General features: G+C 42.3%; 1 protein-coding gene across 4 annotated transcripts in view; it reads right to left on the reverse strand.

The window, feature by feature from the left end:
• The window catches only part of DPYD (dihydropyrimidine dehydrogenase), a 526,409-nt gene that overhangs the window by 334,024 nt on the left and 169,198 nt on the right, over positions 1-23,187 (reverse strand). For 3 of the 4 annotated variants that reach the window (XM_082227795.1, XM_082227793.1, XM_082227796.1), the window contains exons 5-8: positions 17,241-17,402; positions 8,841-9,037; positions 5,104-5,185; positions 1,814-1,901 (exon numbers count right to left, since the gene is read on the reverse strand). In XM_082227795.1, coding sequence (XP_082083921.1) covers positions 1,814-1,901; positions 5,104-5,185; positions 8,841-9,037; positions 17,241-17,402 — 529 coding nt within the window. The remainder of the gene's footprint in view (positions 1-1,813; positions 1,902-5,103; positions 5,186-8,840; positions 9,038-17,240; positions 17,403-23,187) is intronic. The other variant, XM_082227794.1, reaches the window with a different exon arrangement.

Genomic DNA, 23,187 nt, shown 5'->3' on the forward strand with positions numbered 1-23,187 from the left:
TAACCATGGATCTCTTGATCTGGGCATTGCTTTCTATGTATGGTTGATATTGGAAGTGAATGAACCTGAGGATGATTCCAAATGGGGAAACCAAGCCAGATGGGCGGGGTGTAAATAATAAAATCATCATCATCATCATCGCCATCATCATCAAATCTCAATGTGCGTAGAAATGTGAGTCATTAACATCAAAACAGCCCTGCTTTCTCTTTCTAGGTAGTCAATTCATGATGCTTTTGTCATGATGGTTTTGGGAGATTCCTTCTACCTTGTCTTAATGACAGGTGCATGGAATTTGCAGGAGAGGAACAAGACGCAGGGGATACAATGCAGGGACATGACGTATCCCCATGACGTATTATATCTTTTGCACAGAGGGGAATTCCTTCCAGCTAGGGCTGTGACTCAATCAAAATCTTTGATGACTAACCCTATGAATTCCAGTTCCAGTACCAATTCAACAAATTTGCACAAAACTTGCATGAAAACAGCTTACTTTGTTTTTAAATGATGCATACAAGTGTTATAGCTAGCATTGCCACAGAAGAGCTATTCCTGTGCAAGGAAAATGCCTCTTTCAGATAATACCTGAGCTCTGCATGCATAAGCACAATATTAAGAATATTGGATGGGATCCATTGGGTGCCTTTGCATTCACGGAAAGGCTTTTGATCCAGCAGACACTTACGCTAATAGAAGAAAAGGGAAGACATTTTTGCCCCTGAAGCTCCTCACATCTTCTTCCACCCTGTTCAGGAGCGTCCCTCAAGTCTTTGGAGCAGGTTGTGGGAACTGAAAGGAATTGGCAAAAACTGCCTTCCCTGTTCTTCCACAAGTAGAGATATCCACCAGATCAGGCACAGGCAAACTCGGCCCTCCAGATGTTTTGGGACTACAACTCCCATCATCCCTAGCTAACAGGACCAGTGGTCAGGGATGGGGGGAGTTGTAGTCCCAAAACATCTGGAGGGCTGAGTTTGCTTATGCCTGCACTAGTTCAAAGGCTTTAACATGGGTGCACGTGTAATAATTGGATTATACCCTTAAAAAAAATGCTGCCAAATCACCTTTAGTCTATTGAATCCAACTAATCTCTGCTTTCTCTATCTGCAGACAGAGCTAAAGTCTTGAACCGGAAGCTTAAAAAGCACATGGGCAGGCAGAACAGACCACACAAAAATAATAGTGTACAGCCCTTAAAATTGCAATTATTGTGGTTTTTAAATTATGTATAGTACTATCGACTTGCTTACTGTAGTAAACATTAAGGGAAGGGCTACCAAAAAAAGCAGTATGTTCCCTGTGTGTGTGTGTTTTTAAAGATAATGTTGATCCTGCAATCTGCTGACATTAATTTAGCATAAATAAGTCCCCTAAGGATTTTGTTACTTAATGATCATATTGAGATCTTGACTAAATTAGTGACATCTATTAAATAAAGTGCTCCTTAGGAATGTGATAATTGTACTAGAACATATTGATTCAGGTTTTATTAACTCTGTCCCTAATATAACACAGCAGCCATTGCCAAAGCCAACACCGTTTCATACTTCCACAGCCCCAGAGAAATATTTCATGTAGGTAATAGGCATAATTATATATTGGGGAAAGTGGTCGGTACCAGAGAAGGTTGCATTAAAACTAGTTAGAGGATGGCGAAAGCTCCTCACATGCTAACGGTACCACTTCGTGAGATTAGTGTTTAAAGGTCTCTTGCTGAGACACAGGAACACGGCCCGTTTATTACAGCATTAATCATACATACAATACTTCCAGTAAAACCAAGTACAGAGGAAGAATGATGAATCCCTACCAATTCCAATAAAGATTGCTTTGTAATCATCTTCCTTCAAGGCACTGAGCGTCAGTCCTTCTGCCGAAAGCCCTCTGCCGCAAATTATCTGAAAGATAATATTAGGAAGCTCATCATCACTTTATCAGTCACTTTTAAGCTCAAGACATTCAGAAGCTTTGTCCCGGTCATTCAATCAATCATTTTAAGAAAATATAAAATTCCACTAAAGGCCAAAGGACTTTTTTTTTTTAATGTTGTTGACCCTGGACTTATATCTGAGCCAAGACTGCGAACATATAGCAGAAACTGATTAAATACTTTTGCTGGTTCTTTATGCCCACTTCTAAATGCAATTCAAAGTGCTGGTGCTTACCTGTTCACTTTCTATGGTGGGCAGTGTTGCGGCTAAGCTGCAGGCCACGCCAGTGATCTGGCGATTAGCAGGGCCAGATCACCCAGCTGCTGGCAACTGTCCAATGTCAGCAGGTTTTGGGCAGGCGTTCCCTGCGGGGTGGTCCCAACTGGCCAATAGGCATTATTATTATTATTATTATTATTATTATTATTATTATTATTATTATTATTACCACGCCCATCTGCTGGGTTTCCCCAGCCACTCTGGGCGGCTCCCATAGAATATTAAAAACAAAATAAAAGATCAAACATTACAAACTTCCCTAAACATGGATGCCTTCAGATGTCTTCTAAAAGTCCGATAGTTGTTTATTTCCCTGACATCTGATGGGAGGGCGTTCCACAGGGTGGGTACCACTACCAAGAAGGCCCTCAGCCTGCTCCCCTGTAGCTTCACTTCTTGCAGTGATGGAACCACCAGAAGGCCATTGGAGCTGGACCTCACTGTCCCAGCTGAACAATGGGAGTGGAGACACTCCTTCAGGTATACCGGGCCGAGGCCGTTTACAGCTTTAAAGGTTAGCACCAACACTTTGAACTGTGTTCAGAAACGTATTGAGAGTCACTTGGGCCCACTCCCAGGAGGGAATAAATTGTGGCCTGCCCCAGCTCTTCTCCTCAGCCTTCACCGGACACCTTTGCTCCTGTATAAACTGGCCTAGGTACTGAGGTAACTTTGAAGGCCCTCCTTCAGGTGCCCCTGGCATCTTAGGTTAGGCAAGCAGCATCAAGAGTATCGTGCCCCATTTATGACATCCTCACAAAAGCTGCCCTGGTACCAACCTTAGTATTGTGCTTTTTAATGTAGTATTTTACCATGCTATCACTTAGTCTCAAAAATAACAGGACCGCCAGTAATCAGAGCATGAGGTCTTGCTGAACTTTGAGTCGCTCCGTGGCCTTATACTGCTTCCTCCTCTGCTCACGCCTTTCTAAACTACATGCAACTTGTTCCACTTGTTAATGTCCATTACTGTCATGGTTCTCTTTAGCAATGTTTGAAGTTGCTTACTGGAACATGGTGAGAAAGGGCATAAAGAAAAGTCAGCACCGAGTTGGACCTTAGGATTTAGAAGGAAGCATCTGTAATAAGAATGGAATGCACGGATAAAATACGGAATTTGCTATCACGAGATGGCCACCAATTTTGACGGCTTTAAAAGTGGATGAGACAAAATGGTGGAGGAGATGGCTAACAGCTACTATTCATGAAGACTATATGGCACTTCTAGGGACAGAGGCAGCAGGAGAGGATAGTGCCCCTATGTCCTGCTTGTGGACTATCTATGAGTATCTACTTGGGCACTGGAGAAAACAAGAGGCTTGACTGATTGACAGGCCTTTAGCCTAATCACACAGAGCTCTCGTTATATTCTTAGGAAAAGGTGTGGGTTGTTTTGATTAGCAAATATTTGTATTTGAGGGAGAATGTGTAATGATTTTACTGACACACCTACGGCATACTGAAATTCTAAGAAGACCCTGGGCCTCCAACCAGAAGGATATCTCCTCCTGCCAGTGACTCTGTGTCTTACAACCTGGTTTGCTTTTGTGAAAAAATATTTTAAGAAACAGGTTAAAAATAAAGAAAAGCTTTATTCCCATCCAAGCTGGGGACAGCACCACAAGCACATACACACACTCCATGTGTTGAGCCGTCCGCAACATTGAAGTGAATGGACGATCTTTGCTAATATGGAAGCTGAAGGTATATATCCAAGACCCTTAATTCTTGGTTGAGTACATGTTAAAAATTATCTTTCCCCCTCTGTTCGTTTAAAAGACGTGGTATAACTCATAATTATGAAATGATAACCAAAGCACAGTTGCAATCCTCCTCAAACAGATACTTTATATTCACTGGGAACAAAAAATAAATCATTCTAATTTATCATACAATGATGTGGATTATACACACACACACACACACACACACACACTTGGGGTGGTGGGATTTAGTATTCTTTAGGCCTAGTCCTGTAACTTTCAAAAACCCAAATTATTCTTAGAAAAAGAATTACATGCATAAATAACTTCCAGTGCTCAAGACAATATAGCATTCTTCATCTGAGAGCACCGCAATTACTCTGATTTTGCAGAGGAAAGAGTTCTGTGCGGTGGATATGCAAAGAACTGAAAGAGATCTCTCCATCATACTCATTAAGGGCCACGATAATATCAGGGAAAATGAAAGGCTTTGGAAGTATTGCATCTTAACAGTGTGCCAGCATATACTTTGCTGCTTAATAGTTTTATTATCATGATATTAGCTCCGTGGAAATTATCACATACGTACATGGACAACATTAAGTATGATAATCAATTTAAAAATATATACCACAAAACACGAATAGCTGAGTCTTTTCAAGGAAGTTTAACAATCATGCAGGGTTCCCCCCCCCAAAAAAATGTATTATTAATGCTCCACTTAGTTACTGTGCGAGACAGGTCTTCCCCCCGAGATGATATCTGTACACATTGTAAGAAAATGGAAAGTGTCACGGATTAATGTTTTTTAACTAATATTTAACTTGCATAAAAGGAGGAAGAGGGGGCTGGAAACAGGAACACCACGACGTGATTAAAGAAATCAAATCCTTCCAATAGCTACACTGAACCCCTAAAGCAATTTAGGTATTTGTTTCTTACAGACAATTAATCACATGCAGGCAAGCCAGATGAGAACTATTGATTGCCCTTTTCCAAACTAGTGGCATTCAGACAGCAGACAGACAAATGCCCTGAGCAAGAGAAAGCATCTTCCTCCCTCTGCCTGGTGTAGCTTTTAATTGTTCTTCACTAATGTGCATGACATTTTGCTGTTAATCTTTGGCAGAGCTCGGCTCCCTTTTTTTCCTGCGAGCTATACCAAAGCAGTTTATATTTTTCATTACCTTCACTCCGAGGTCTTTCATAAGCTCAGTTTCGAAATGTACTACATCATATGGCAGCCGGAACTGGGGGATTTCAGATGTACTAGAGAGAACAAATAGAATAGAGCTGATGAAACATTTCCCAGCTGTTTTACAAAAGAGAAGGCATCCTGGAATATTAAACATTTAAACACACAAGCACAGAGAGACAGGCAGAGCATACTTAAAGCGGCTGAACACAAAGTAGGAAGTGCATCTTAAAACTTGCAAGAGCATGGCTAATCTAATGAGCAGACAGAAGATACCCATGTTGGCACCTGTGGTATAAACTCAAGGAAAATATTTCAACCCATGTAAAAAAATAAGGCATGCTGAAAAATTATATAGCCACTTAGAATAAGAAGTAAATATTGTATAGGCAAATGAAGTTTATATTTATCTTTTACCTAAAAGCAAAATATGCCCATTTAAACCAAAAATATTATACAAAGACTTGCTAAAATTGAATATGTAAGGAGAAAAGGGTAACCACTAATCTCCAGTCAGGCACAGAGATCGGGTTCAGATCGGGTCTGATGCAGGTCACTAACAGTTGTATATTTCTGAATATAAAGACCTCAGCAATATTCAAAGGGTAAGGACAGAAGTTTACCGTAATGCTCCTGGATAGATTGGAAATGTTATCTAGTCTTTCCCCCCCAATTCATTTGTTAAGAAGTAACTGGCACATCAGTTTCACCCAACCCGGGATCAAGATTGCAAGCAGCTCTTTGTCCTCCCCTTTACCTTCTTTCCTGTTTCCATAATACACACAGGTTCCACTTTCCAAATGCTCACTAGGCAAAATTTCACTTATCCAAACACAGAGGATTATGCAGAAACCTCACTAAATAGACAGCTGATTCAGATATCTAAACAGCTTGCCCACTTCCTTTTATATGCTTTGCTGGTCAATGGCAACCAATTTCCAGAAGAAACCACAGAGAAAATGCGGGTGGGCGAGAGAAAGACCAGCCAAATCAAAAGATCAGGAGAGATCGAACTTCTAAGTTTTTCTTTTATCTCTCTTTTGCTTGTTGGCTGCAGTCATTTTAGGAAAACCATGGTGGGAGTGGGGAGAGCGATCATGGATTAGAAATGTTCCCATAGGAAACAATGGGAAACATTGGCTCATTATGGGAACAATCACCTAACAAACGATTTCCTGGGATCACATTGTGTTCAGAAAGTGTGACCTGCAGGTATCTGTGTTAATCTGTGGTACCTCAGGTTAAGTACTTAATTTGTTCTGGAGGTCCGTACTTAACCTGAAACTGTTCTTAAACTGAAGCACCACTTTAGCTAATGGGGCCTCCTGCTGCTGCCACGCTGCCGGAGCACAATTTCTGTTCTTATCCTGAAGTAAAGTTCTTAACCTGAAGCACTATTTCTGGTTTAGCGGAGTCTGTAACCTGAAGTGTATGTAGCCTGAAGCGTATGTAACATGAGGTACCACTGTATTTCTGTTCCTTCACCAGCAGTTATTCACAATCCCCAAAACCAAAAACAGAGATGAACATACCCTGGTAAAAAAGGTAAAAGTAAAGGACCCCTGGACGGTTAAGTCCAGTCAAAGGCGACTATGACTGGGGTTGCGGTGCTCATCTCACTTCCAGGCCGAGGGAGCCAGCGTTTGTCCACAGACAGCTTTCTGGGTCATGTGGCCAGCATGACTAAACCACTTCTGGTGCAACAGAACACCGTGACAGAAACCGGAGCACATGGAAATGCTGTTTACCTTCCCCCCGCAGCGGTACCTATTTATTTACATGCACCGGCGGGCTTTCAAAATGCTAGGTTGGCAGGAGCTGGGACAGAGCAATGGGAGCCCACCCCGTCGTGGGGATTCGAACTGCGGACCTTCTGATCAGCAAGTCCAAGAGGCTCAGTGTTTTAGACCACAGCGCTACCCGTGTCCAGGTATCCCTCTTCTAGACCAAGCCAATACATGTCAGCGTGTATCCCTCAGTTCAGCTCCTGTGTCCCTCCATAGTTCTCTCCTGGTTTCTTCTTTCTGCAGCAACCAATAGTGCTATTTAGAACTTTCTAGTAGTATTTCAAATCTGCTTTAGTCCTTTTACCTCTCTTGTAGTCTCTTTTAACTCCAGCCCTTCAACTTGCTGACTCCACAAATGCTTGTTTCTAGCTTGATTTATATACTGAATTTTCACTTCCCCTCCAAAACCTTTCGCCAATCAACAAGGTGACTATTCTCCTTTTAAAGCTTCTGATTCTCCTTAACTGCTAAGTTCTTAGTATGAACCTTGGATCTGCCTGTAAACGACAAGCCCATTGTACAAAGCACTCTCTTACACTTTTAGCCTCCCTGTAAACTTTTGACCCTCCTGTGCATGGGAGCCTTTAAAGCAAGCAAGCAACCGTTTAACAATCCAAGTCTTTCAACCAAAAACCAAACACAAAATGGCTGAAAGTTTTATCCTCTCACAGGCAGCATTACGGTAAAATGTACTGTAGATTGCTTAAGCCTACTACCTTGAATATGTGGCATCAAACTATTGAGGAAATTGCTAAGAAGAGTAAGAGGGTCTCTGCTGTGCAACTACCCAACATTCTATGGCCCTTCCTAATAATTTATTGGCCACTTTTATGCTTTCAAGCTTTATGTTCATGCTGTTCCTTTCCTTGAGGCTTTTAACTTCATAAATTGCCTAGAAATCTATAGCTATACAGTTGTACCTTGGAAGTCAAATGGAATCTGTTCTTTAAGTCCATTTGACTTCCAAAATGTTCAGAAACCAAAGTGTGGCTTTCAATTGGCTTCAGGAAGCTCCTGCAGCCAATCAGAAGCCGCAGAAGCCTCATCAGATGTTCGCATTCCAAAGAACTTTCACAAACCAGAACACTCCCAGATTTGTGGTGTTCAGGAGCCAAAACGTCTGAGTACCAACACGTTCGGGATCCAAGGTACAACTGTATGATAGAAATCTATAGCTATATGATTGTGTACGAACGCACATGAAATTAATTTATTAAAATGAATGGTCTGATTCTGTCTTTAGTGTTGCTACTTAGCAAGGGCTAAAAAAGTTAGAAGTGAAAGACTGAACATCAAATTCGCTCCCCAAATGCTATCCGTATTTGGCTTCAGTTATTCAACATACTGAATAAAAGTATATTGTTTACAATAAAAAGATGAAGTGGGGTTTTTTAGGGGGTGAGGGGATTTGATACTTAGAATGTATATTTTGGAGGAAACCATGCCCCTCCCCAAACTTCAAATTGTTGTAGTTGAATGATGAAAACATGGTGTTCAGAATGCTTTATTTCCAAATTTAATTATACTTTATATAATTCCGAGCACAATTCAAAGTGTTGGTGCTGATAATTAAAGCCCTAAACTGCCTTGGTCCAGTATATCTGAAGGAGCATCTCCACCCCCATCGTTCTACCTGGACACTGAGGTCCAGCGCTGAGGGCCTTCTGGCGGTTCCCTTGCTGCGAGAAGCCAAGTTACAGGGAACCAGGCAGAGGGCCTTCCTGGTAGTGGCACCCACCTTGTGGAAGGCCCTCCCGTCAGATGTCAAAGAGAACAACAACTACCAGACTTTTAGGAAGACATTTGAAGGCAGCCCTGTTTAGGGAAGCTTTTAATGTTTGATGCATTACTGTATTTTAATATTTTGTTGGAAGCCGCCCAGAGCAGGTGGGGTATAAATAAATAATAATTATTATTATTTCCAAATTTAATTTAAATCTACCTTAAGCCACCAACATAGCCTTCCTTTTCAAATATGGTGATGTTTGAGTAGCCCAATCGAGCCAGAAAGGTGGCACAGCTGATGCTTGCAGGCCCTGCTCCAAGAAGAGCTATCTTGGCATGGTAGGCTTCTGGCATTTCTTCTGGTGGTGGCAAGGATGGACTTCTACTCTGAGGAATATTCATTGCTCTGAATACCTGAAAAGGAAATGCATTAAAGTAGTTAATGAGTACAGAAGACAACACCCCTCTCCTCAAGCCCCAACAGTTAACTTGTTTGAAAAATATCCATTCGTAGAGTTTGTCATCACATGTGAAAATGGCAACTCTCAAAATATTCTTTATTGGTTTTCATTAGCACACTCCATATATACATATTATATTACATTTCACGTTTACACCTGCTCCCCAGAGCCGACTTCCCTCCTTCCCTCTTCTGGCCTTTTATATCGCATCTAACTTTTTCGCATTGTCTTCATCCATTTTGCATATTATTGTTCTTCTTTCGTATTTGTCAATAGAGTGTCTATAGTCAAATAAATCCTCCTGTATATACAATTCTTATTGTCTGTCTATATTCATTTACAACTACCATTGGTTACATTAATCACATTGTACATTTTACTTTTTGTTATTTTCTTTATCCAGAAATTTTCTTTGTATTTCACATTATGAGGTTTATTTCAGTTCTACTGGTTTCACTATTTCACCTTATCCTTCCTATGTATGACATAAATTTTCCCCATTCTTTTTGAAATGTTTAATCGCCCTGTTGTCGAATTTTCCCCATTAATCTAGCTATTTCTGCATATTCCATTACCTTCTGTCACCATTCTTCTACTGTTGGTACTTGCTGTTGTTTCCAAACCAGGTTTGGAAAATGGCAATTCTCAGTGTTAAGTATCAAGGAAGCTCATCGCACAGTGAACACTAAAGTTGCAAACTATCCTTACGGAATGTATTCCAATGACTGCCAATCACAGACAACTGCTGCCAGGGACTGGCAGGACATTGATGAGTGTGCACTGGGAGAAAGGGCACTGGAGTCTGACTCGAGAGAGGGGGTCACTGATTTGTGGGGGACTGTTCCAGCCAGGAGTCAGAGGCTGAGGAAGTTTCAGAGCTGGAGGGTGGAGCACAGGATGGGTAAGAAGAAGAGGCAGGTCAGGCAAGTGAAGGGCTCAATACTATGCCACCCTCTCCTGAACCACTGTCCCCCGGAACCAGGAGGGGATTGAAATGGGAGGAGCAGAGGGAGTTGCCACGAAGGCGCAGTCTTTGGTTCCAGGTGCTCAACCTGTCAGGGGAAGATACATAAACTGGTGGAAGGGGAATGATCACCTGTTGCTGCAACTGCTCAGAGCACAGACCTGGGTATAGCTGCCAAGACACTAGATTGGTGTGCGCAGGTATCCAGAGCTGCAGAAGCGATTGTGTTATCTTTGACAATAAAGAATTAACTATCCGTGTGTGCATTCCTTTGGCTGGGAAGCATCATTGACAACTGCAGAGAGTTTGAGATTTACTTGCCAGTTGCCTCACTTTTATCTGTTGGATCGCATGATGGAAGATTTGGGGGGAGCGGGGCGTTCAAAAGCAATGATAGCTGGGGCAAGCTGTGATACTTACTTACAACCTAAAACAGGTTTCATGGAAGTGAATTCTGCTTATTTAGAATGCACTTCTAATCAAGTGTGCTTACAATTCCAGTCCAGGTGAATAAATAATATAGAACCACATAGATATCAGAGCTATTAGATTCCACACATGCCCAGCCCCAAAAGCCCAGGACCAGAAGCATTTATTTGACAGAAGTAGACCAAACCAAGAGTCTAGTCAATTGTAATTTTAAATGAAGAAAAGTTGAGCATGACTGCAATGTAGTGGTTGAGAGATCATGCAGCCATGCAAGAAATTCTAAAAATTCAAGGTTGAGTGCTTTGCTTTTAATTTTGCCTTCTCGTGCATATGGCTCTCAGTAACAGTACAATATAGGGTTTAAAAATAAAAGACCTATGTTGACCATCTATGATGCTCAGTCAGTGTTCCACGCTGTGAAGAAGTGTGGGGTGCTCTTTCATAATAATTTATAAATGATTTTAATAGTACAGACCCTATAAACAGATATACATTTTCACTATCATCTAAATCAGTATTCTCCAAAGTGGTGCCCGCCCCCCGCCCCCGATATTTCAGAGTATAATTCAGATCAGTCCCAGGTATCATGGTTAATAGTCAGAGATGATGGGAGTTGAGGTCTTCAACATCCGAAGGTCACCAGATTAGGAAGGCCTATTGGAATCACACAGCATTATAGAAAAGAACATGATTCCTACCATTTACAGCAGTGCACTCCAGGTGGAATTGTGCTTGGGCCTGGTGTGAAAGAACCAGCTAGGGCAGCAGATAGACAACAGAATGCTAAAACATCTGCACAGGCTATCCATATACTACCAGGTCAGGTTCAAGGATCTTGCATGCCTTTTTAAGACTCATGGGACAATTTAAACAATGCCCGGCAAATGCCAGAAATACAAGATGCTAATCGGCAAAAACAATTTGCGTTTGTGGCACCTTGATGCTGACCATTTGCACTTATCTACCTGCAAAGCCAGCGTGATGTCTTGTTTTGTGCTGCGTTACTGGCACAGCCAGTCAATAAGTCTCCCACCCTATGCACTTAATCTGCTGGCACAGTATGTTTTCAATTGGGCTGTAAATCTTGCAGTGCACAAAAAGGCAAGGACCACAAACCATTTAAAGTGCCACATGGAAGACAAAGGGATTAACCCAGCTTAATTGGTTTATAACAGCACAGTTTAAGCACTTAGGCAGGTATCCTACCTGAATGCTTAGGGAAAGCTGCACAAATATTTGAGGCAGAAGCACAATAGGCACTTTGAACTACCGAGGGCAGGAGACAATTCCCTAATTGCTTACATATGCCCTCTCTGTCATTCCTCCCATACCTTTGCTAAGAAGCAACCCTGGAGGTAAACCTAAAAAATGAAGAGCACACTGCTAAATAGCTTCTTGGAAGTAAATATTACAACCCAGTGGTTTCCAAACTTAACACATCCATAGAAGCCTTTATTCAAGTCCACCAAGGAACCCTTGCCTGTAAAGACCTGTTGGGACTCAATGTCACCCTGCACAAACCAGGACACATTCAACACTTCTCTACACATACCCACTGCAGTGAATGACAGATAAAGGTAAAGGTAAAGGGTCCAGTCACAGATGACTCTGGGGTTGCGGTGATCATCTCGCTTTATTGGCCGAGCGAGCTGGTGTACAGCTTCCGGGTCATGTGGCCAGCATGACTAAGCCACTTCTGGCAAACCAGAGCAGTGCATGGAAACGCTGTTTACCTTCCCGCTGGAGCAGTACCTATTTATCTATTTGCACTTTGATGTGCTTTCGAACTGCTAGGTTGGCAGGAGCAGGGTCTGAGCAAAGGGAGCTCACACCGTCTCGGGGATTTGAACTGCCGACCTTCTGATCAGCAAGCCCAAGAAGCTCAGTGGTTTAGACCACAGTGCCTCTCGTGTTGGTGCCCAAATCGTCAATAAGGGAGGCCTCTTCACATCACAATCTCAGTGAGAAACCTCATACAGTGGTACCTCAGGTTACATATGCTTAAGGTTACAGACTCCGCTAACCCAGAAATAGTACCTCGGGTTAAGAACTTTGCTTCAGGATGAGAATAGAAATCATGCAGCGGGAGGCCCCATTAGCTAAAGTGGTGCTTCAAGTTAAGAACAGTTTCAGGTTAAGAATGGACCTCCGGAACAAATTAAGTACGTAACCAGAGGTACCACTGTATATGTTTCCATGGAGCCCTAGGGATGCAGACTGAAAGCCATCGCTGCTGCTCAAAATGTTTCACGCTATTCTCTCTCAAGGAGATCTGGGATGGAGTTCATTTCATTTATGTTTTATTTTCATCCCACCTTCTTCTCTAAGCTCATGGTTCTCCCCTTCTTCATTTAATCCCCACACCAACCCTGTGAGGTAGGTAAGGCTGAGAGGCAGTGACTGGCCCAAGTCCACCCTGTGAGCTTCGTGGCTGAGTAGGAATTTAGACCCTGGTCTCCCAGGTCTCAGCCCAACAATCCAACCACTACATCACACTGGCTTTCATGACAGACCTTTCCCCCTAATGGAATTAAAGGTCTTCCTGCTTTGTTGAGATGTCCATCAGAGTCATCGTCTCTGGGAAAATGTGCTTGACTAGATAGCCCAGAAATGCTCATACATTGAACTATTCTCTCTGCAAGCTGCTTTTCTCTAGAGGCTTGTGGAATAAGTTTCAGTTGCCCCTGAAAAAGAAGAGTAATTGTATTCAAAATATTTGGGGGCTCTGATACTTAAGCTCCTTTCTGGAAAGTTAGCTCACAACACTTTGAGGTCCACCTCTTGATTTCCGCCTGTCCTTTTGTTGCTGCTCAGCCTCTCCTTCTGGCATGCATTTGCCAGTGCAGTTTATGGCTACAGTAGAAGCTGAACATGTTAATTTTGATAGATTTTGTCTGCTGAAGATAACAAGAAATTATTCAATCTTGCATGCTTGGAATGCAAGTGGAATATTACCCCAAAAATGCATTATGAATGTGACAGATTATTGTTCCTTATCATTTCTATAATATATGACATAGTCATTAAAAACCACTGCCAAACTTGAGGGGGGGGGACCTAAAGTTTGCAACATTTATGAGCATGATCTGGGTATAAAATGAGTGTATATATTCTAAGTATATATTTGTGTGCGTACATATTTCAATAAATTTTAAATTATGCAGAACTACCACATTGCTCAACTGTATTAGAACCCTTGATACCAATAGATCACTTTAAATAAACTTAAAATGCTGTGATGAAAACCATTCAGAGCTATTCATCCTATGCCAGTTTTAATATCAATCATTGTGCCAGCGCACAGCATTTTTAATAGATTTCTAAAGATTTTTGAAGAAGAATGGTGGATATTTAGCAAAATCTATCAAGGCATAATTCTTCCCTATTAATCAAAGCATTAAGGCTAAAAGGAGACACAAATCAAGGTTTAACAGATATTGCTCACATTTGGTTTTAAAAACAGTAATAATTCAGTATTATATCACTCACACATTTGACAAGAGTTTAATCTATTTCTTTTACACGAGCCGCAAATGTGCGTATTTTTAAAGAAGAAAAAGCAAACTGGAATGGTTCTCTTTCTGTGGTAAGCCAAAAACATTCACTATTAGTAAAGGATCGGACATTCACTGTGCTCAATGAAACTTGCAAGCACATTCTTCCAATAGTCCTCCTGGCCTCTCCTAGGGAAGTCCAAAACCAGTTGCCTGCCACAAAGAGGTAGTCAAAAAAGATGACTGCTCCAACAGGAAACTAAATATCTCATTTGCCAGCTTTCCTTGCAGGAAGAGTTGCAGGTAAGCTACAAGTAGAGTGTAGCAATGGGCTATTTATTCAAAGGAATGCCTGCCCATAGAACACCATGCAGGAAGAGAAAACTGCATTATCTAAAGCTGAAGAACTGAGGTGAATGAACTCGTAACGGGTTCGGCCCAGTTTATTCTACCATCTGGGGCAAAAGGAACCGTGATTCAAATCTTTTTCCATTAAGTATTTTTAAGAAGAGCATATTACATTCATTTTTAGAGTGTACTTCACGTATGAATAGCTACAGAGCAAAGTTCAAATGATTAGCTGCCAAAATCTTAGCCAATTTTTTAATATATATCTCTATTTTAAGGCACACCATTTTTGAAACTGGAGCAGTGGCGGACTTTGAGGTCTCAAATTTCAGCAGCATCCTCTGCAACATGAACATTTGGTGCCTCCTGCTTCTCACCTTCTATTCTACATCATAGTTGCAGTGCCCCCCCCCCCGAGACTCTACGCCCAGTGTGACTGAACCAGTCATGCTCCCCTAAATCCACCTCTTACTGGAGGGGTAGGTGGGCAGAGCTACTACACTTGTGCCCACTTTCTCACACTTCACATGGGATCAGAACAGGGCTACACTGCAATTCAAACCTTAGACCACGGCTGAATATAATGGATGATTTGCCAAGTGGCAATGGAGCTGCTCAATAAGTCAAGGTGAGCAGACCAATCTTAAGGGATTATTTATTTCTTTATTATTTCACACTGACACACCGCCCTTGTTCGCCAAGTGGGAAAGGCAGTGTGTCTTATGAAATCACCTAAAGCTGTTCAAAACAAGTTTCTAATATGTTGGCAACCTCATACCTGGCATTGCTCAAAAATCCCAAGAAACCAAAAAGACCAGTGCAGTTTTGAAAAGTTCCATCCACCATATTGATTCAAAATGGCACGCAACTGTATGCAAGCACAGACAGAAAACATGCTCCCAATATCTCAGGAATCATCATGTGAAATTGGGTTACGGTATCTTCAGAGGTGTCCCAATTCATAGCAAGCAAGCAACTTTCCAAATTAGCCTGAAAAGATAGAGTCAATATGGCAGGGAAGGGGGAATCTCCAAAACCAGTGTGAGGCTGAGCAAGAGTTCCAATGGTCCGGTGGATAAAGCTTGTGTAGTTTGTATAGCTGCTTTCCTCCTGCCCTTCAAGTTGCCCATAAAAAGACCATCTGGCTGATAACTGGGCCTCTAATAGGTGCAATAATGTGATGGGAGCTAAGTTCAGCTTGCTTAGTATGGCTCCAACTCTACTTTTTAAAATGCGAGTCACTGGGGCAGGGGGCATGTATAGGGCTAAAAGACTGGATGAAAACAATAAATAATAAATTCCTATTTGGCATCATGTCTGTGCAGCGATTGTCCTATATCATACAGCTGTGCTTCATGGGTGGTAACCCGCATCCCAAGGGCCACACACTACCTTTGGCCCCCATGCAGGTTGAAATAGCATGGAGGACAGAATGAGACCAAGAAGGGAAAAACATGGGCTGGGAGGAGTGTAGCTGACATGGATGGAGAGATGGAAGGAAGATTGGGAGGGAACTCTCTGTAAGCAATCAGTTCTCCGGTAAGAGAAGGGCCACAGCTTAGTTGTAGAGCATGCAAGGAGCCCAATGACAGGCAGATCTGGAGCCAATGAAAGGCGACCTTTGAGGGTGACTTGGAAACTACAACTAATCCAGAATGCGGCAGCTAGACTGGTGACTGGGAGTGGCTGCTGGGACTACATAACACAGGTCCTGAAAGATCTACATTGGCTCCCAGGACGTTTCTGAGCACAAGTCAAAGTGTTGGTGCTGACCTTTAAAGCCCTAAATGGCTTCGGCCCCATAAACCTCCACCCACATTGTTCAGCCAGGGCACTGAAATGCAGGTCTGAGTGCCTTCTGGTGGTTCCCTCATTGTGAGAAGTGAAGCTACCAGGGAGAGGGCCTTTTCGGCCCTCCCATCAGATGTCAAACAGACCAACAGTTATGTGATTCTGAAAAGACATATGAAGGCAGCCTTGTTCAGGGGCGTTTTTTAGTGTTTGATGTTGCATTGTGTTGGGAGCCGCCCAGAGTGGCTGGGATGACCCAGTCAGATGGGTGTAATAATAATAATAATAATAATAATAATAATAATAATGTAAAGGTAAATGAACCCCTGACCATTAGGTCCAGTCGTGGCCGACTCTGGGGTTGCGGGGCTCATCTCGCTTTATTGGCTGAAGGAGCCAGCATACAGCTTCTGGGTCATGTGGCCAGAATGACTAAGCCACTTTTGGCGAACCAGAGCAGCGCACGGAAACGCCGTTTACCTTCCCGCCAGAGCAGTACCTATTTATCTACTTGCACTTTGACGTGCTTTCGAACTGCTAGGTTAACAGGAGCAGGGACTGAGCAATGGAAGCTCACCCTGTCGCGGGGATTCGAACCGCTGACCATCTGATCAGAAAGTCCTAGGCTCTGTGGTTTAGACCACAGCGCCACCCGCGTCCCTTATAATAATAATAGGCGGCAGTTAATTATTGTTCTTGCCCCCATAAGGCACCCCCTGAACTTGTTGTAAATAAGAGGACAGTCAGATGGGGACTGGCTGAGGGCAGAGAGAGGCTGGTGGAACATTGCCTCATAATGCCCTAATGGACCAGCCTCCACTGCTGGGCAAAGGGGAGAGGGAAGGAAGGAAGTGGCAGAAAGAGAGAAAATTTTGCTCCTGACCTACCAATGGCACAAGGCAGAGAGAGCCTGTTCTTTCACACACAAAACAAATGTTCCCCAACCCTGCTTTATAACCAAAAGTACTTATGGATTCCATCTAACTCTTTGTATATTCTTTTATTCAACACAAAGAAGTGAGCGGAGAACTACTACGTTTGACTTAGTCTGGTTGCCAACAAGATGTGGAATCAAATCTCATTATTAAACAATCAAACAAAAAATCTGAGCTCTACACATCTTCACTTACCTCTGTAGCAAATTGCTGCAGTCCGCCAATATTAATTGGTCCCTCCTCGGTGGCATATAAATTGCATCCACCCACGCAGAGGTCTGAAGTTGGACACACCATCCCACACGTCAGCCCAAGCGGGTTGTCAGAAAAGATCATTCTGGCAGCTCCGTAGTAGTTCTGCACAAGCAGGAAAACAGCAGCAGCATCATGTTAGAAGGCATGTGGAAGCTTAGAGACAAAGCTTTCAGCATTTCATCTGAACAATGTGTGTAGCATTACCCCAACGATTCCACACAAAATGTAGCCACATGTTACTCAGACATACAAGTTTTAAATCCATTTTCAATCATGTCAACCTTATTTTGAAGACTGAAATGTTGTGATTAGTTTAGGCAGATCTTAAGTCCTCCCTGTAGCAAAATGGTCTCGCTATAGAAATAATGTTGTAGCTGCAAAACCTTCGTGTAATGGCACCCTCTGTTCCTAAATCAATTACATACAAGGGGAGAGGGAACCCCACAAGATAATGTAATTTCCTTCCCAATTTCCTTCTCATTCCACAGAATCCACATCAAGACAACTCCTATCTTTCATTATTACTTGAAAGATATTTATAAAATCCACCACTGATCCTCAGCAAAATAAGCTGGTTAATACATGCAAGGTTGATGCAGCAAAAAAGTTTCTATGATTTTATAATTATATGATTTATCTGTACCCGTTGTTTCCTCAATATGTGTCCAAGGGCAGGCAAGGAATAGCTTGCAGCGCCCTCAATAAGGTCAATACTCCGGGAAAAGCCCTGACAACACATTCCTGCTGCTTGAAATGGCAACCCAAGGCATCTACTCAGAATTAATGGGGTCATGTTGTGCAGTGGTTACAGTACTGAAGTAGAGTCACATCCACACTGTACATTACAAGCACTTAAGTACATTACAGTATGATCACATCTTACACACATTTAACTTGTGTGATCTCAACTATACACAGTTGTAGGTCAGCTAGTTGAAATCCTGTGTGTTCAATGCAGAGCCGATACATGGAGAGGGTCTCCCCACACCAAGTCTGGATTGCTCGCATGACATCTCGTGGGAACTCAAACACCACACGAGATCTTGCAAGAGCATCCTGGGGCTTCTAGAGTCAGTGAGATTAGAGAGCCTCGCTTGTAAACCAAGGCTCTCTAATCTTGCCAGGTCTGGGAAACTCCTGCAACATCTTGCGGGAACTCGAACGACCCCATGAGATCTCATGGGAGCATCCTGGGACTTTTGGAATCAGCACACCAGTTCCTGAAGCCTCAAGATGATTGCCAGGGGGTTGGTTCCCAGGATTTGAGTATAAGCGTTTTTGCATATACACAGAACCATTGGAACCAACTGCCATGTAAGACACAATCCTACTGTACATCCCCCAAAGAGCCCTAGGAATGTAGTTTGTTAAGGGTGCTGGGAATTTTAGTTCTCTGGTGGGTACACTATTGTTCTTACCATTCCGGGGATGGGGTGGGGGCAGAAGCAGCGTGCTTTACATGTACAGTGTAAATGGGAAAGGGATGCAGATGGCGCTGTGGTCTAAACCACTGAGCCTCTTGGACTTGCAGATCAGAAGGTTGGCGGTTCAAATCCTGGCGATGGAGTGAGCTCCCGTTGCTCTGTTCCAGTTCATGCCAACCTAGCAGTTCGAAAGCATGCAAATGCAAGTGGATAAATAGGTACCACTGTGTCAGAAAGGTAAACAGCATTTCTGTGTGCTCTGGCTTCCGACACGGTGTCCCGTTGCACCAGAAGCGGTTTAGTCATGCTGGCCACATGGCTCAGAAAGCTGTCTGTGGACAAACGCTGGCTCTCTTGGCCTGAAGGGATGAGTGCCACAACCCCAGTTGCGTTTGACTGGACTTAACCATCCAGGAGTCCTTTACCTTGTAGATGGGACCTAGACTTGGGGAAAACTAGGTTCAAATCCTAACTCAGTCAAGAGGTTTCTCATGGGCCCGTCATACTGTCTCAGCCCTACCTATGTCACAGGATTAGTGTGAGCGTAAAATGAGGACAAAACAGAGCTCTCCTGCTCTTCCTTCCACCAGCTTGTTCCAGCTTGCCACCAGGGGAAAACCAGTCAGAGAGGAAGGCATCAGTGGGCTGGTGACATGAGGAATGAATAGAGGAAATATTTTAGCTCCAACTAGCTACCTCATTATGAGGAACAGTTATATCGCTCCATACAAATTAAAAGGCGGCAGGGCAGAGGGAGCTAGGAAAACATTTCACCTACACAAACTTTGTTTATTGCCAATTCTGTCTTCCTAGCACCAAGCAATGCATTTCCATAGAAAATCCACAGGTAATTTGGAAATCTGCCATGTTGCAAATATGCTCACTTTATTTGCTGCTTTATTAGTTGTTTGGCTCCAGGTAGCCTCAGACAGTTTCATGCAGCCTCAAGGACTCCATTAATTTGAGTCTGAATGAAAAAGAAACACGGACTACGTGTAGGAGTAAATGTGTTTTTAAAAATAACATAAACGGGACATCTTGCAAAAAAATAAAAAAGTGATTTCACAGGACTGGGCAAGATGAGAAGAGGTGCTTTGGCGTGAAAGTATTAAAAATGTCACTATGATGACAGATATTGTGAGGATGCAGGCTGCACATAGAAAACGCACAGCCCCAACAGAAGCATTTTGGATGAACAGATTACAGAATGTGCCTTTGTGGATTTCAATAAGCCTGCCTAAAAGTATGAAATGATATTCCAAATGGCTGCAATGGCAGAATCAGATACTGGTGGATTTCAGTGGCAGCTGTATTCGCAACTGGACAACTACAGGAAAAGAGGAAAGTGCCAGATATACACACAGGTTGCATCATCCATGTGTCTATGCATCATTTAAACAAGTCATGTGATCATCTTGCCCATCAGACATCAGAGAGCAAACTGGCAGCAGACATTATTTAAGCGGCTTTTCATTAAAGGTCATTGGGAAGATCCAATTTTAAACAAGTAAATAAATAGGTTGCACTCTAGGCTTTGGAATCCACAGTCTATAAGGTAAAAGTTAAGTCTAGTCAAAGGTAACTGTGGGATTGCAACGCTTAACTCACTTTCAGGCTGAGGGAGCAGGCGTTTGTCCACAGACAGCTTTCTGAGTCATGTGGCCAGCATGACTAAACTGCTTCTGGCGCAATGAGACACGGTGACGAAAACCAGAGCGCACGGAAACGCCATTTACCTTCCTGCCACAGTGGTACCTATTTATCTACTTGCACTGGCATGCTTTCGAACTGCTAGGTTGGCAGGAGCTGGGACAGAGCAACGGGAGCTCACTCCATCGTGGGGATTCAAACCACTGACCTTCTGATCTGCAAGTCCAAGAGGCTCAGTGGTTTAGACTACAGCATCACCCGCCACTGTCTATAACAGGAATGGGCACGCTGCTGTTCAGATGTTGCTGCACTCCGACTCCCATCATCCTTGACCATTGGCAATGTTGGCTGGGGCTGATGGGAGTTGGAGTCCAGCAATAGCTGGAGGGCCACAAGTTCCCCATTGCTTTATTAGGTTTTTTTATCCCCATTGTTGCTGCTCTATGAGCACAACAGTGACAGCCAAGTGGCTAAGGGAAAATGAAGAAGTCTTATGTCACCCTTCCTGCGGACTGCTTCGCATTAGCATTCTAGTCAATCTAGCTGGTAACCAGAAAGCTACACACTGTCATTTTAAAGGGAATAACACATGAAAGTATAGCTTAATTTATTTGTCAAAATTCTAAAGCCTTTTAGCACATGATGGAAGTTGAAACATCAAACCAGATGTCTTTTACACTGAGGCTGAAATTCTAAAAAGGTATTTATTTACAACTGCCAAATCAGTATATGCAAATCACTATCCATTTTAATTTATTAACTAAATGTTCTTCATGGAAATCAAATTGCAACCAATTCAACAGGTGGCTATTTGTTTTTCCCCCCTGTGCTTTCCTCTAAAACACAATTAATTATATAATGGTTAAAAGACAAATTTTCACATACTAATATACTTGTGTGGCATCTTCATTAGAATACTTCCATTATGTAAATTCAAATGTTGATTGTTTTCCTCTGTTACTGGATTATTATTGTGATTAAATTTATGCCAAGATGCATTATTCATTGGATTTAAAGCCATTATGTACATTTTATATGGACTGTTACAACTACAGTGAGATATGCATTGTGGACTTCCACGCTATTAGAGACTAACACAGTAACACAACAAATGTATTAAAGGGAACAGCCACAATCCAACATCCCTAATTTTGCATTTGATTGTAGTTGACACATTTTGCAGTTCACTTTCAAATTATTTCAGAGCTCATAAATGCACCAAAACTTTAATTAAATGGGCAAATGTGAATAATTACCAATTAAACAATTTACTTAGTGGTTATGCTGATTTCAATAGCCATGAAAGCTTCCACAAGCACTTTCACCATTGTGTCCAAAATGATGGCATGAACCACTTTCAGAAGAACTGAAAGATAAATTCAGGGCACTTACACCTTCCTTGTCCTACATAATTAGACAGATGGGCACCATATGAAACTTGTCACTGTTACTATCCTGTCTGAAAGAGTCATGTAACATGAAATGAAAAAAAAAATATTGGGGACATAAAGAACCCAGAAATAAGGAAGAATCTCAATTAGAGGCTAATGGAGATTAATAGACTAATTAGAGAACTCTAATAGAGAGCTCCAGATAAACATGATTTTCTCCCATAAACAATTCAGAGGGAAGTGTTGGCAAACCGATGCCTACTTAATTTACCAACAATATGGCTGGTTATAGCCTGTGTTAATTATGATACTGGCTGCAGTGATGATGGTACTGGGAAGAGCCACAGAAATTCAGTGATCTGAGTGCTGGGTTTCTGCTTGAAACCTTGGGATACAATTCTACAAGTCCATTGGTAAGTCATCCTGATGGTCAGTTGGACTAACAATGATGGTTATCATGCAGAATTGTAAAACACTTTGTATATAAACAATCCGATAAAAATAATAATCAAAAGGTGATTTTCTATTAATTTCTAGGCAGCTGTAAGCAAGTTACTGACATCTAAAGGCAGCATTCAGTACTGGGAAGAAATGCTGCTTCATCTCTTAAGTTAGATTAAGCCCTGCCAGGATCAAAAATATTTTCTTCTCTGTTCATTATTAATTTTTCCAACCATGGGCCAATACAATACAATAAAAGTATAAGTTGAAAGGCAGTTTTTGTTGAAGCAAAGGTGTCTGTTCTGGATGCAAAAACCATCTTGGTAGTCAAGATAACCCCACAATTAATTGGTAGTTGTTGTAACATGGAGCTCATAAATGTTTATACAGTATTCACTATATATTCACCTATATATATTCAGCCCAGTATATCTGAAGGAGCATCTCCACACCCATCAATCAGCATGGACACTGATGTCCAGCGCCGAGGGCCTTCTGGTGGTTCCCTCACTGTGAGAAGCGAAGTTACAGAGAACCAGGCAGAGGGCCTTCTCAGTAGTGGCACCTGCCCTGTGGAACGCCCTCCCACCAGATGTCAAGGAAATAAACAACTATCTGACTTTTAGCCCTCTTTAGGGAAGCTTTTAATATTTGATGAACTGTTGTATTTTATTATTTTGCTGCAAGCCGCCCAGAGCGGCTGGGGAAACCCAGCCAGATGGGTGGGGCATAAATAATTTATTGTTATTATTATTATTGTTTTGATATAAGCTCATTGGATTGTTTTGATGTTATCCTTACAGTATGTGTGGTCTGCAGGTGCTGTCCACTGAGTCCAGAAAGGGGAACTCTCTCAAAGATTTGGGTATTTGCCACCTATGCCTTTATAGTCCACCTTCTTTGAAAGTCTACGGAAAATCTATCTCTTTCAAGATCTGGTGGCCCTTGGGAAGAAATTCTGCACTAGTGTTTAAGGGAACA

The sequence above is a fragment of the Podarcis vaucheri genome (genome assembly GCF_965113315.1).
Source record: "Podarcis vaucheri genome assembly, chromosome: 6".
NCBI lineage: Eukaryota > Metazoa > Chordata > Lepidosauria > Squamata > Lacertidae > Podarcis > Podarcis vaucheri.